The 15,298-nt window shown below is 46.5% G+C and overlaps 1 protein-coding gene across 2 annotated transcripts in view; it reads right to left on the reverse strand.

Annotated features, from left to right (window-relative positions):
- The window catches only part of LOC147016268 (nipped-B-like protein A), a 263,933-nt gene that overhangs the window by 105,698 nt on the left and 142,937 nt on the right, over positions 1 to 15,298 (reverse strand). For both annotated transcript variants that reach the window (XM_085844842.1, XM_085844843.1), the window contains exons 25-27: positions 15,183 to 15,281; positions 14,923 to 14,976; positions 67 to 166 (exon numbers count right to left, since the gene is read on the reverse strand). In XM_085844842.1, the coding sequence (XP_085700968.1) occupies positions 67 to 166; positions 14,923 to 14,976; positions 15,183 to 15,281 (253 nt within the window). The remainder of the gene's footprint in view (positions 1 to 66; positions 167 to 14,922; positions 14,977 to 15,182; positions 15,282 to 15,298) is intronic.

A 15,298-nucleotide genomic window follows, 5' to 3' on the forward strand; every position in this document is an offset into this window, starting at 1 on the left:
TGGGAGGTGAACACTTGGAACAGAACGGAACCTTTCTGACCGAGTACCAAATGGTATACGATTTACCTTCATCGTACTTCAGCATGCTGTCCACCAGACAGTTGATTATTTGAGAGCAGGCTTGTCTCACTGGCCGGCTAGCAGAGTCTTCTTCCAATTTCAACAGCTTTTCAAAAAAAAAGAGAAAAATAAACAATCATTCATTTCCCTTTCAAATTCTGATCAAAGCACACTTTCTGAAATGAAGTAAAACAAGATGAGATAGCTGTTTGCCAATGCACAAAGATCCAGATGATGGTATATTTCAGGAGTTTTTGCCATTTTGAGGCGAAGTAAAATCAACTGGAATCTCAAATCGAATTTTTAATAAAACTGTATATAATCATAACCAGTTATACCTTACATTTACAATTTAAAATGAAGGAAGTTGCCTGTGGTACCGTTACACCATAAGCCTTTTCTCATAGGATACCCTAAGATTTTTCATATGGACAGCTTGATGCAGAATGGACGATCGGCTTTACGTACCCATCCTGAGGGCAAAGTGCTCAAGATGTAGAGGACATTGCTCGCATGACACCGGTTAATAATTATAATTGCATTCTACTTCATGGGGGTGAGGGAGAGGGAATCAATGACCAGATGGATCAGAGGTGAACGTACTACCCAATGCTACCCCTCATGTATGAAGGTCTCCCATCGAGGTATCGACCAAGCTCAATTCTGCATATATTCTGACATCTAATGAAACTGGGTAGATTTGAGATGATAAATCACAGCAAAAATGAAGCATAGTTTCTTTATTTGGCCAAGTAAGAGCGACAAAGTGGTCTGAATGTTTGTTAATTTTAATCAAAACCTGAGGTGGCACAGAACCAGACAAAAAGGAAATTGAAGAATGACAAAAAGAAAGACATGAGGCACTGCAGCAGGTAAGTCAGATGAAGAAGAAGGATATGAAATGAGAATGGGAATTACATGAGGTTAAATAAGAAAGAATGGAACCTAGAAAAAGAGAGGGACATGTTACAACAGATAGAACTAGAATGGCATTCGGTGGAGTGCATCCGCCGGGCTCAACCGTTTATATTTTGCATCCCACTCATAGGCCGGATCGACATCCAGACCTGAACCAAAATCTAATCGATTCGTCCTTGTAACACACCAACCTGCCCACCAAGTTTCGTCTGAATCCATCCACAACTTTTTGAGATAGCCTGCTCACAGACAAACAAACAAACAAGCAGCCATAGACTGGTACTTACGAAATCGTCAACTTGACCTCTGACCTTGTCTAATAAAAGCTGTCTCTAGAGAAGGGAGCGACGCAAACCAGAAGTTTCTACGATGATTCTGTACCAAACCATCAAAAATCGTAACGTCGACCGAAGCAAAAATCTCCATTTCTCCACGCAATTAAACCTTAACGCAACTCAACGACGCGTCTGCTCGAGCGCACTGCATCATGGGACGACCCGTGACACGTCGAGTGAAATATTTTTTATACAATCTTAAAACGTCTCCAAAACATCCGATTTTTACCAGAATTTCGACAACCGAGTTTTAAGCGTCCTAAGCGATCGCAAAAATCGAAGACAAAATTAAAATCGAAGTTAAAACGAACTCGTAACATCGAGCGAAGCAAAAATACTCCATTTCTCCACGTGAATTTATGGAATTATGTTTGACCTCACTGTGACCTTGACCTTTGACCGATTTTGACCAAAATCTAATCAGCACGAGCCATCACCCTCCTGAATCACATGGTGTAATTTCACATTGGTAGCTTTTTCCGTTCTCGAGTTATCGTGCCTACAAACAAACAAAGAAACAAACAAGCAGTCATAGACTGGTACTTACGAAATCGTCAACTTGACCTCTGACCTTGTCTAATAAAAGCTGTCTCTGGAGAAGGTAGCGAAGCAAACCAGAAGTTTCTACCATGATTCTGTACCAAACCATTAAAATTGAATTTTTGACCCCACTGTGACCTTGACCTTTGACCGATTTTGACCAAAATCTAATCAGCAGTAGCCATCACCCTCTTGAATCACGTGGTGTAATGTGACATTGGTAGCTTCTTCCGTTCTCGAGTTATCTGCACCAAACCATCAAAAATCGAATATTTGACCTCACTGTGACCTTGACCTTTGACCGATTTTGACCAAAATCTAATCAGCACTAGCCATCACCCTCCTGAATCACATGGTGTAATTTGACATTGGTAGCTTCTTCCGTTCTCGAGTTATCGTGCCTTCAAACAAACAAACAAACAAACAGAAATGGAAATCATCAATATACTTCCGAAATCTTTAGATTTTTATCGTGCCTACAAACAAACAAACAAACAAACAAGCAGTCATAGACTGGTACTTACGAAATCGTCAACTTGACCTCTGACCTTGTCCAATAAAAGCTGTCTCTAGAGAAGGTAGCGACGCAAACCAGAAGTTTCTACGTTGTTTCTGTAGCAAACCATCAAAAACCGAATGTTTTGGATGTTTGACCTCACCGTGACCTTGACCTTTGACCGATTTTGACCAAAATCTAATCAGCGCTAACCACCACCCTCCTGAATCACGTGGTGTAATTTGACATTGGTAGCTTCTTCCGTTCTCGAGTTATCATATTTTGGATGTTTGACCTCACTGTGACCTTGACCTTTGACCGATTTTGACCAAAATCTAATCAGCACTAGCCATCACCCTCCTGAATCACGTGGTGTAATTTGACATTGGTAGCTTCTTCCGTTCTCGAGTTATCTGTACCAAACCATAAAAAATCGAATATTTGACCTCTCTGTGACCTTGACCTTTGACCGATTTTGACCAAAATCTAATCAGCACTAGCCATCACCTTCTTGAATCACGTGGTGTAATTTGACATTGGTAGCTTCTTCCGTTCTTGAGTTATCTGTACCAAACCATCAAAAATCGAATATTTGACCTCACTGTGACTTTGACCTTTGACCGATTTTGACCAAAATCTAATCAGCACTAGCCATCACCCTCCTGAATAACGTGGTGTAATTTGACATTGGTAGCTTCTTCCGTTCTCGAGTTATCGTGCCTACAAACAAACAAACATACAAACAAACAAACAGAAACGGAAGTCATCAATATACTTACGAAATCTTTAGATTTCGTAAGTAACAAGCAGTCATAGACTGGTACTTTCGAAATCGTCAACTTGACCTCTGACCTTGTCGAATAAATGCTGTCTCTCGAGAAGGTAGCGACGCAAACCAGAAGTTTCTACGATGATTCTGTACCAAACCATCAAAAATCGAATGTTTTGGATGTTTGACCTCATTGTGACCTTGAAATTTGACCAATTTTGACCAAAATCTAATTAACGCTCGCCACCACCCTCCTGAATCACATGGTGTAATTTGACATTGGTAGCTTCTTCCGTTCTCAAGTTATTGTGCTTACAAACAAACACACAAACACACAAACACAGGACGGAAGTCATCAATATACTTACGAAATCTAAACAAGAAAGACGTCACGCCAGAACACGATACTTGCGAAATCTATTACACAAATTTGACCTTAAAATTACTTGGTGGTTGAATTGATTGACCTCATACGCAAATCCTGCTCAAATTTCAAGTCAATCGGATTAAAATTAAGGAATTTCAAAATAACACCGAAGTTGTTGACCTTTGGTCTATATTGACCTTTTGGCCGATGTTGATCTCAAAAATAATTGGTGGGTGAATTCAATGATGAAATATGAAACTCCTCTTCCAATCTCAAGTCAATCGGATGAAAATTGGCAATTTTAGAAATTCGGCCTATGTTAATCTTTTGGTCGATGCTGATCTCAAAAATAATTGGTGCTTGAATTCAGTAAGCTGATATGCAGATGGTCTTCAAATTTTAAGTCAATTGAATAAAAATTGACAATTTTAGAAACAATTGAAAAAAAATTGGTCATGGCCCCTGTTGACCTTCTGACCTAAATTAACCTCACAAATAATAGATGGTTTAATTTGTTGACTTGATATGCAAATCATATTCAAATTTCAAATCAATCGGATGATCAATCTGAACCAAAATCTAATCTGTTTGTTATTGTCACCTAAGCAATTCATCCACGTAGTTTTGTCAGAACTCGTCCACAACTTTTTGAGATATAATGATAAATATATAGATAATGGTATGTATTAAAATGGTATGTATAAATATGTAGGAAAATGTATGTCATAAATATAAGTGGAAAAATTACAAGCCCAGGCCAAGAATTGAACCCAGGTCCACTGGCAAACCATTCCAGTGCTCTGCCATCTGAGATATCTGGGCAACCCACTGGCTAAGCACCGCAATTCTTCCACATATACATGAAAAGTCACTCATCGAGCGACACTTTGCAAAACAGAACAAAGTAAAACAGCACTCGGCAGAGTGCATACCTCTGCCAGGTTGAACAATTCACGTTTTGCTCAGAACAGGTTGAACAGTTCACAGTTCTAAGACCCTCTTGAGAACAGGCCCGAGCTGCTCCTCTGGTTGGCAGAATGCCCCGGAAGCAGTAGGGGAAAGAGAATGGCACCAGTATCTTCTTCTTCTTCTTCTTCTTCTCCTTCTTCTTTCGGCTGCTCCCGTTTGGGGTCGCCACAGCGGATCATCCGTATGATCCGCATAGTGATTTGGCTTAGTTTTTACGCCGGATGCCCTTCCTGACGCAACCCTGGTCGCCTCTTACGACACAGGGACCAGTATATGTGGAAGAATTGTGGTGCTTAGCCAGTGGGCAACCCAGATAGCTCATATGGCGGAGCACTGGTACAGTTTGCCAGACAACCTCGGTTCGATTCCTGGTCTGTGCACGTAATTTTTCCACATATATTTATGATGCTTGTTCTATCCTGTTCATTTTCTAATTATATATAGATTTTTTGATTTTTTTTCAAAGAAGACGAAGAAGAAGGGGCTTCCATCCAAAAGTAAAAACTCGATCGACTCCGCTAATTTGAACAAAAAAGCGAGAACAGACCCAGTCTCAGGGCAACGTTTCGCCGGCTTCACAGCCGGCTTCATCAGGCTTCATCAGGCACAATTTGTCTGAAGACTCTGAGAGCATGAGGCAAAAGATTCTGTGGTCTAATGAGATGAAAATTGAACTCTGGCCTGAATGCAAATGGCTATGTCTCGTGGAAACTGAGGACAGCTCATCACCCATCTAACACCATCTGTGCCATGAAGCATGGTGGTGGCAGCATCATGCTCTGGGGATGCTTTTCAGTGGCAGGGACTGGGAGACTTGTAAGAATAGAGGGAACAATAAATGGAACCAAATACAAGAAAATCCTTGAGGAGAACCTGCTTCAGAGTGCAAAAGACCTTAGACTGCGGTGAAGATTTATGTTCCAACACGACAATGACCCCAAGTGTGCAGCCAAAGCAACAATGGAATGGTTTCAGAAGAAGAACGTGAAAGTTGTTGAGTGGCCCAGCCAAAGCCCAGACTTAAATCCCATTGATAATCTGTCAAGACTTGAGGATTGCTGTTCACCGACGCTCCCTATCCAACTTGACAGAACTTGAGCAAATCTGCAAGGAAGAATGGGAGAAACTCCCCAAATCCAGATGTGTCAAGCTTACACAGACATTCCCAAGAAGACTCGAAGCTGTAATCGCTGCCAAAGGAGCTTCTATGAAGTATTGACTCAGGGGGTTGAATACTTATTGATGCAAGACATTTCAGCTTTTCATGTTTAATTAATTTGTAAAAATGTCTAAAAACATGTTTTCACTTTCTCATTATGAGGTATTTTGTGTAGATCAGTGACAAAAAATTTAAATTTAATCTGTTTTAAATTCAGGCTGGAACAACAAAATATTACGAAAGTGGAGGGGTGTGAATACTTTCTGAAAGCACTGTATGTATATGTAAAAGGAGTCGAGTTTCTCCGATCGTTACACTCTATTCTAAGGTGTGTCTGCTGCGATACAATAACACAAATGGGACGGTCGGTAAGCTAATAATCCATTTACATGGGAAAAAAAAGTTAATTTCCTTTAATCACATTTACTTGTCAGTTTTGAAAGCCCGTGTTCCAGAGAATGAGGAAGAAAAAGCAGGACATTGAGCTTTAATGAGCGGTTCCAACTGTAACATTTATTGTTCTTCCACAGTAGGTACCATTTACAGACACAGTGGGAACCATTTTGAGATATCCTGCACACAGACCACAACGACGACGACACATTATCGAACATCCCTTTTTGGTTGTCTTACGATATTTGACATCTTCATTGACAGTCACACAGAGACATGCAATATGTTTGTGAAGTGATTTCCGGTTCGCCCATTTTTCGACGTGTTGGTCGAATCTGCAGCTGCAGATTTAACCTCATGAACCCTTTCAACCCTGGCAGCCGGTTTATCAGCCGCTATTAAAATTTTCATATACCTGAGCAGCCGGTAAACCGGCTGCTATTCATAACTCCATCTACCCAAGTGGCCGGATTTTTCCTCCAACAGGACATCCCTCACTCCTTCGTGTCTCTGCCCAGAAATTGTCTCCTCTGACTTGATCGGTCTGAACCCAGCCCTGATGGGGTTGAATTTTCATCTGGACCCTCATTTCTGCTTCTCGCCGGATCGTTACACAATGGACCTGACACCCTCACCGGACTTGCCCCATCCGCAACAACCGTCCACGGCCGACAAGCTTGCTCATCATCCTCAAGCAGGACTGAATCAGGTGAACACCCCGTGGGCGTCGACACGTCTGGCCCTGGCAATACAACGTCTGCCCACGGCGACATCACAGGTGGGGGTCCCACATCGCTCGGCACGGGGGGGGGGGGGTGACGCTGAACAGCGATCATGCATTTGGTTCACGTGCCGCTTCCACACCTCCCCACCATCAGTCCGCACCGCCGTTCACCTTGTGCAACTCTGCGATGAACTGTTGAATCCAAAATTCAAAATCCTGATGGGGTTGAATTTTACATCAATAACTCAATTTCTCACTGCCCTTGGACTGAACTTACACCTCACAAAGCCCAAGAGTACCTTTGGCTGCAACTTCACCTCCGCTCCCTCCTCTTGTTAGTCTGTGTGTTGTCCCGTTCTCCAAACAGTGATGACAGACGACAGACAGACTGTCTGTCTGTCTGTCTGTCTGTCTGTCACACACACACACACACACACACACACACACACACACACACACACACACACACACACACACACACCATGGACAATCTTTTAACCACTTATACCAACTCTCTTTTCCTCGTATGTGGTAATTTCAATTGTCACCATGCAAATTGGTCAAGTGTTGGTAAACATCTCACCAGCATGTTGCTTCTGCAAAGGAATTCTGTGACACCATGGGACTGACGCAAACTGTGACCTTTCCAACCGGGATTTCACTCGGATTTCTCCCAATGACAAATCCTCCCTTCCAAACTTGGTGATGACTACCTTTCCCACAAATGTCTCCTGCTCTTCCTCTGCTCCAATTTGTTGACCTAATAATGTGCTTTTGAGAGTCAACATTGTGGTGTCCGAGACGCAGCGGAACATGGAGAGGGAGAGCGTAGCAGTAACTCCGCTTTATTGCCCTTCCGGATGTACATCATCGCCACCCCTAGCGGCCGAGTCATGATACACGAAAACCCAATCACGTGATACAGCACACTCCTCCCCTCGTAAAATGACAATTCAAATGATGAAATGACAATATAACATGACCAAACGAAACCAATCAACATTCAAAATCCTCCAAGTACCGCGGCCGTCTCGTGACCCGCCTCGGGCGGGCAGCGACGCCAGACGGCCCAGGCTCAGACGCTTCCCGGCTAGGTCGAGGTAACACCCTCGCCGGACTTGCCCCATCCGCAACAACAACCGCCCCCGGCCGACAAACTTGCTCATCGACCTCAAGCAGGACTGAATCAGGTGAACACCCCGTGGGCGTCGACACGTCCGGCCCTGGCAATACAACGTCTGCCCACGGCGACATCACAGGTGGGGGTCCCACATCGCTCGGCACGGGGGGGGGGGGGGGGTGACGCTGAACAGCGATCATGCATTTGGTTCACGTGCCGCTTCCACACCTCCCCACCATCAGTCCGCACTGCCATTCACCTTGTGCAACCCATGCCGAGCCGATGAGAGGATCAGTTGGAGAAGATTCTTCAAAGACATCAAAGTTTGCTTTGCGACGACCTTGGGAAACTGAAGGGCGTGGAGGCAAAACTCTTCATGAAGGAGGGGGTGGTTCCTCGTAACGGTGCGGACCTTAGATGTCGATACCATTTTGACGCATAAACTCATCAAATACATCTGCGATGAACTGCGGACCGTTATCAGAGACCAGAACCTCGGGTAATCCTTTATTAGCAAAGATCGTCCGCAGTTTTTCTACTGTAATGTTTGCTGATGTATGCTGCATCACTACAACCTCCGGCCATTTAGAGAATGCATCGATCACAATCAAAAACATTTTGTCATTAACCGGCCCCGCAAAATCCAGATGGACCCTCTGCCAGGCCCTGCCTGGGGTAGGCCATAGTCCCGAAGCTCGACGTGGGTTATCAGCATCTGTTTGGCACGTGGTGCAACGCTTAACTAACTGCTCAATGTCTTTGTCCAACCCTGGCAACCACAACAGGCTACGAGCAAGACTCTTGGTCTTCACGACGCCAAGGTGACTGACATGCAGTTCTTCCAAACACCGCTGCCTGAACTTTGGTGGAATCACCGCCCTCATTCCCCACATAACGCACCGTTGGACCAACGACAGCTCCGATGCGCACGACGCGAAAGGCTGAAATGCCGGTGTTAAAGGTAGATCGCTCCAATTCCCCGTAGAAATCGCCTGGACGACACGGGCGAGCACTGGATCATGAGCCGATTCCACCGCGACTTGTTTGGCCGTGATCGGCCCGCTTTAGACCTGGCTCAGCGCGAACACATCAACCCGGTCGGCCGACTCAGACGCAGCTGGACCCTCCGCGCAAGGCAAGCGCGAGAGCCCGTCGCAGTTAGCATGCTTTTCGGTGCTCCGGAACTGAATATCGTAATCGTAAGCAGCAAGAAACAGACACAACTGCTGTATCCGCGCGGCCGCTACCACCGGTACCCCGCGTTCGGGTCTCAGGATGAATTGAAGTGGTTTGTGATCCGTCTGGAAAGTGAAATGCCGCCCCAGCAGGTATTGATGAAACCTCCGCACACCTCAGACGAGGCTGAGAGCCTCATGCTCGATCTGGGCATATTCCCGCTCTGCTGCGGACAGGGTCCGGGATGCAAAACAAACAGACCGCTCCGAACCATCGTCCATCCTGTGGGAGAACACTGCCCCGATGCCATATGCAGAGCTGTCGCATGCCAATAAGAGCGGACGCGCAGGCTCGTAGTGCACGAGGACCGTATCCTCTGTGAGCAGCCGCTTGACTCGGTCGAACGCCGCCTGGTGTGCAGGCCCCCAGGACCAGCGCTCGTCCTTCATGAGCAACCGCGTTAACGGCGCAAGCTGTGAGCTGAGCAGCGCACGAACCTTTGGTAATACTGGGCCATACCAATGAACGAGCGCAGCTGCATCTTGTCGCGAGGCGGTGGCATGTGCTGAATCGCCTCTACCTTCCGAGGGCCTTTCAACAGCCCCTCCGGCGTGATGATGTGCCCGAGGTATTCCAAGCGCTGCTTGAAGAACGCGCACTTGTCTCTGTTCAAGTGCAGGCCGCACGCTTCTAGCTTCGTCAGCACTTGGGCAATGTTCGCAAGATGCTCGTCCGCCGTTTTCCCCGCAATGAGCACATCGTCCAGGTAGGTTTGAGCGGGCAGGCCAATGCAAACCTGATCCATGGCTTTCTGCCACAAGGCGGGGGCCGAAGCAATCCCAAAACAGAGTCGGGTATATCGATAGAGCCCTTGACACGTGTTGATTGTCAACAGGTCGCTACTCCCGGGATCCATCGGCAGGTGAAAATATGCATCACGCTGATCAAGCTTCGTGAAGTATTGACTCCCCGCCAATCGTGCATATATCTCATCGATTGACGGCAGTGGATACTGCTCCACGCTGAGCCCCGGGTTAACCGTGGACTTGAAGTCCCTGCACAATCGGACGTCTCCATTCCGTCTCAGCACCGTGACGACCGGGGTGGCCCAATCTGAGTACGACACCCGCTCGATCACTCCACAGGCCTCCAGCCTATCCAGTTCACCCTTGACCTTGTCCCGCAGAACATACGGCACCGGTCGTGGTTTACAATAACGAGGAACCACCCCCTCCTTCAGGAAGAGTTTTGCCTCCACGTCCTTGAGTTTCCCAAGGTCGTCGCAAAACAAACCTTGATGTCTTTGAAGAATCTTCTCCAACTGATACTCCCATCGGCTCGGCATGGGTTGCACAAGGTGAACTGCGGCCCAGTCTAGCCTGATGTGGGTCAGCCAGTCTCGGCCTAGGAGAGACGGACCCCTCCCCCGCACAACGTACAACGGAAGCGCGGTGACCTGGCCTTGGTACCGCACAGACACGTCTGCCATCCCGACTGGCGTTATCTTCTCGCGGGTGTACGTGAACAGTGTGAGGTCAGACCTGATAAGCTTAAGGTCGTTGAGTCTACGCGCGGTCTGTTCGCCGATGATCGACACCGCCGCTCCCGTATCAACCTGAAACGTGATCGGCGTGTTGTTCACTTCGATTTCCACCGTCATCGGGCGTGCCGCCGTAGGGCCAATCGAAAACAGGCCCATCAACGGCTGCCGGTTCCGCACCGGTTCGCAGAGGTCGCCTCGCACATCGCCGTCCATGACCTTAACGGTGGCCAACGCCCCTCGGCACACACGCTTCAGATGACACACCTTGTGACAACGTAAACACACGGTGCTTTTAAACGGGCACATACGGCGCAGGTGTCGAGCTCCGCATCCCAAACACGTCCGCGGGGTCACCTCGCCGCTCGTGCGGCTGCGCGGCGACGTCTGGCCCCGACCCGCACCGAAGGTCGTGCGTGTGTCCCGGGGCGCTCGCGACACCGCGTGGGCCCCCGGGCCATCCGGCATGCCGCGGCCGGTGATGGCCCGAACATCTCCAAGGGTCTGCTCGACAGCTGTAGCAGTATCGACCGCCGAGGTAAATGTAATGGCTTCACCCTTCAGCCGTAGAACCGCCGAAACCATTTTCGCATCTTGCAAACCAGAAATAAAACGATCTCTGAGCCGAGCTGGACGCTCCTCTGCCGTGAACTTGCAGGCCACGGAAGAATGCTTCACTCGCACCACGAAATCTGCGACGCGCTCCCCTGTACCTTTCGCGAGGCGATCGAACTGGTATCGAGCTAGCTGTAATGACTTCTCCAGCGCCATGTGTGCTTTCATTTTCTGCACAATGTCCTGAAACGACAGCGCGTCCCCACTGGGCTTGTCCGGCGCCACCAAATCACTCAGCAGTCGATAATGTTCCGCCGATAGCGAGGCGAGCAAGATCGACTTCTGTTTGCTCCCGTCGACCACATCATTCGCGTGGAAATAGCACCCCAACTGTTCTGAAAACAATTCGAAGTCGTCTCCGACGAAAACGGGCACCTGTCCGTGCGCCGTGACTCGTCGATCAACCATCCTCGTCAGCCAAATGTGGTGTCCGAGGTGCAGCGGAACATGGAGAGCGAGAGCGTAGCAGTAACTCCGCTTTATTGCCCTTCCGGATGTACATCACCGCCACCCCTAGCGGCCGAGTCATGATACACGAAAACCCAATCACGTGATACAGCACAAACATCTCTCCGACTATTCTGAGAGAGCTTCCTCAGCACCGGCGAGTTTGGCATTTCACTCAGGCAGGTTGGCAGGGACTGCAAGCAGCCATCTCTCTTCAGGACTGGTCTCCCATATCTACTGCCCCTGATGTTAACTCAACCTGGGAATTCTTCCACTGAAACCTGTTCTCTCTCATACACAGATTCATCCCATCATCTTCAATTGTTCTACTCCTCTTCCCAGCCATGGTACACCAGGTCAAGTGGTGAGGCAGTTGCTCTGGAACAACTTGCCTTTTCTTCCTGGAAAGCAAATCCGACCAAAGACAATCCCAGAACATTCCAAAAAGACTGCAACAAGTCTTGTGTCGACTCTCAGGAGAGCCAGAAAACAACATCTGTCCAAACTTAAGAATGAGCTTTCAAACTTGTCTTCCTCCTCTAAAACCTGGTGGTGCTTTGTTAAGTCTTTCTTTGGTGTATGCTCCCCTTTCATCCGTTCCCTCTCTTCAAATGGCACCACAGTCAACTCCTTTCGTGAGAAGGCCCAATGCCTCATTTCGGTGTTTGCTTCCAAATAATGTGTCCCCAACTTCTCACTCTTGGTACTGTGGAAGAAATAATTATATAAATGTATGCTATAAGTCGAATTGGCTGTCAGTGTTCCTTCCCTTTGGCCAAGAGTCTTTGCCCTAAATGTTGATAAAAATGTGTTGTTATGGAACGATGTGACCTGGGCTGATAACAGCAAACTTTTGCCGTAATTACATCATGTGCTTCTCACCTAGAAGACACGTACTGCAGTTAGAGTTAACAGCCCCTTCCCCTCTCCCATGAAAGTATAAATGCCTTGAAATGTAATCTTGTTTTCGTGCAAGCACGTGAGGATGTATACCATCTCAGTGGGTTGCACTCCAAGAGAGTGCAAGCACGTGTGGATGTATACCTCCACAGTGGCTTGTACTCCTTGTTACTTAAGTTGCTACCAAGTATAATAAAACTCTCTGATGTAATGTACTTTCATGTTGTGGAAAATGAATTAATCGGTGTCTTTGATTTGAGTCGGTTAAACGGTTAACTAAAAGTAAGAGAAATAAAATAGAACCAGTTAAAGTTCCACAACAAAACTGAGGAAATTCTAAACGATCACAACAAGACTTCAGAAGTCAACAATCAGGCAGAAAAATTCCACATCAGTACCCACCCTTCCCAGTCATACCCAACTGTTCCTGAATTCTGTGTCTTTTGTACCTGAGAAGGTAGAGAAGGTCCTTTCAACCCTCGACTCTGAGTCTGCAACTGGACTGGACGGTGTCAGCTCACATGTCCTAAAATCCTGCTCTGCTGCTCTTTTCACCCTAGCATTTGCCAGAGTTAATCTTCCATCTGCTTGGAAATCCACCAATATCACTGCCTTACATAACAAGGGGTAAAAAAAACTGATCTCCTTAACTACAGACCTATCAGCTTACTTCCAATCATCAGCAAGGTCATGGAATCCATCATCACAGTTGACATGAACTCATCCTCATCTCCAACAGCCTCATCTCAGATCACCAATTCAGATTTAGACCAGTTCACTCAACCTTGGACATGCTGCTTCTACACTCCCAACCATAAATGTAGGCCCTCAATGTCAGACATGAGATGAAAGTCGTCTCTCCAGATACTGTATATCTCGAGCTTTCAAGGTAGTCTGGCATCCTGCCTTATTCTCCAAACTCTCTGCTGATGGCATCCAAGGCCAACTCCACACATGGCTTACTGACTTCCTCCACTATTTGAGCAAATGTATGGTATTCAATGGAATCCTTTCATCTCCTCTCCCTGTCAAGACTGGAGTGCCCCAAGGGAGTGTTCTGGGCCCAGTCCTATTCCTGATATTCATAAATGATCTCTTCAACTCTCTGGAAAATCCTCTTCATCTGTTTGCTGATGACTCCACCCTCTGCCGTGACATCCCTCATCCTTCAGACAGGTAGACTGCAGCCTCTTCCCTCTCTTCAGACCTTGATAAAATAAAATCACAAGCTGGTCAAACATTTGGAATATGTCTTTCATTCCTGACAAATCTCACACTCTCACTATGTCTCTCCGAAAGGATCATTTGGAACCCCCCCCCCCCAATCTACTTTCTCAACAATCCTCTTGAAGTAGTCCTTTCATTCAAGCTTCTGGGTCTTACTATCTGTCATAATCTTTCCTGGGAAATCCATATTTCCAAGCTGGCCTCCAAAGCCAGCCGCCGACTGGGCATCCTCCGTCGTACAAAGTCCTACCTGGGCAAACCTGAATTACTATCCATCGAAAAGGCCTTTATTCATAGCTTGATGGAGTACTGCTCTCCCCTCTGGGATAGCTCCCCCACCTCACACCTTGCTCAGCGTGATGCCATGGAAATCAAGATCTTTAAGATTATTAGAATCTCCTGCGATGAAGGTGAGTGTATCAGTTTGCATTGCAGACAAGTCAGTAGTCTCTGTCTTCTACTGCCTCATTTCTGGTTTCTTCTGTCCTTTACATGCTTTGTCCCTCCTCCCCCCCCCCACCGATTTCTGCAAAGCTCACATAGTTCACTATCAACCCCTGTTTGGTGAAACTACATAAACTCAGAATCACTGCTCACCTCCACTCATTTGCTCCTCTTTTCTCCACCTGTGGAACCAACTTTCACATTATCTTAAATGTCGTTCTTCCCTCCAGGTCTTCAAGGCAGCCGTGTCCACTTTTTTTCTTCCTGAGAGTTCACTTCGGTATCCATCTTATGCACCCCATGCATCCTACCCTGCCCCTCATTCCTCTGCATATCCGTTATTTGCCCAAGCCTCCCTCTTCAGTGTGTTATCCTTCAATCCTGCCGTTGATGTGTCCCTTGGCCTCTTCTGTTCCTTTTGTTCTGTTGTGGCCTGATTGAATCAGTGTTCTTGCTCTTCCATGAGTCCTGACTCTGTATACAAAAATGAAGAAGTATAACATGCTGTTGTTTGATTAAAGCCATCGGTGAAGAGACCGGATGCACACTTCATGTTAAAATATTCAGAAGTACTGTGGAAATCAGTGGTCAAATGGTTTTAGGAATAAATATTTTCAGCTTCATGGGACTCAACTGTATTTTAAGGTTCAGCTATTACAATAAGAATAACACCAATAACAAATCTAACTGTGCAACGATCAATGTTGTAAAAGATGGACATACATTTTGCAGAAGTTGTTCAAACCAGTCAAAACCTGTGTCCTTACAAGCTGAAACCTAGAGAAATAGCAAAGGTATTATTAGGAAAGAGAGAAAAAGGCAGTAATCTTTCAACACTTTGTGTTTATATTTCTCATGTATACACATCAATGAACTTCAAATCGTTGTGTTGCAAAAATCCCCCTTCAAACAACTACACACACCACCCCACATGGGCACAACTGTTAACGTGCAAAGACTCTCCACATCGATATGTGCCTCACCACGTCTGTGATGTTCTGCACTTTTCTGATCATTCCTGCAGAATCATGGGCTGGACTTGGAGAGAACCACAACTTCTGAAAAGTTTCATTCACAAGTTTCTGGGAGCATAAGAACA

This window comes from Eptatretus burgeri, chromosome 11 (assembly GCF_056783735.1).
Source record: "Eptatretus burgeri isolate ZD-2024b chromosome 11, Ebu_testis_v1, whole genome shotgun sequence".
NCBI classification, from domain to species: domain Eukaryota; kingdom Metazoa; phylum Chordata; class Myxini; order Myxiniformes; family Myxinidae; genus Eptatretus; species Eptatretus burgeri.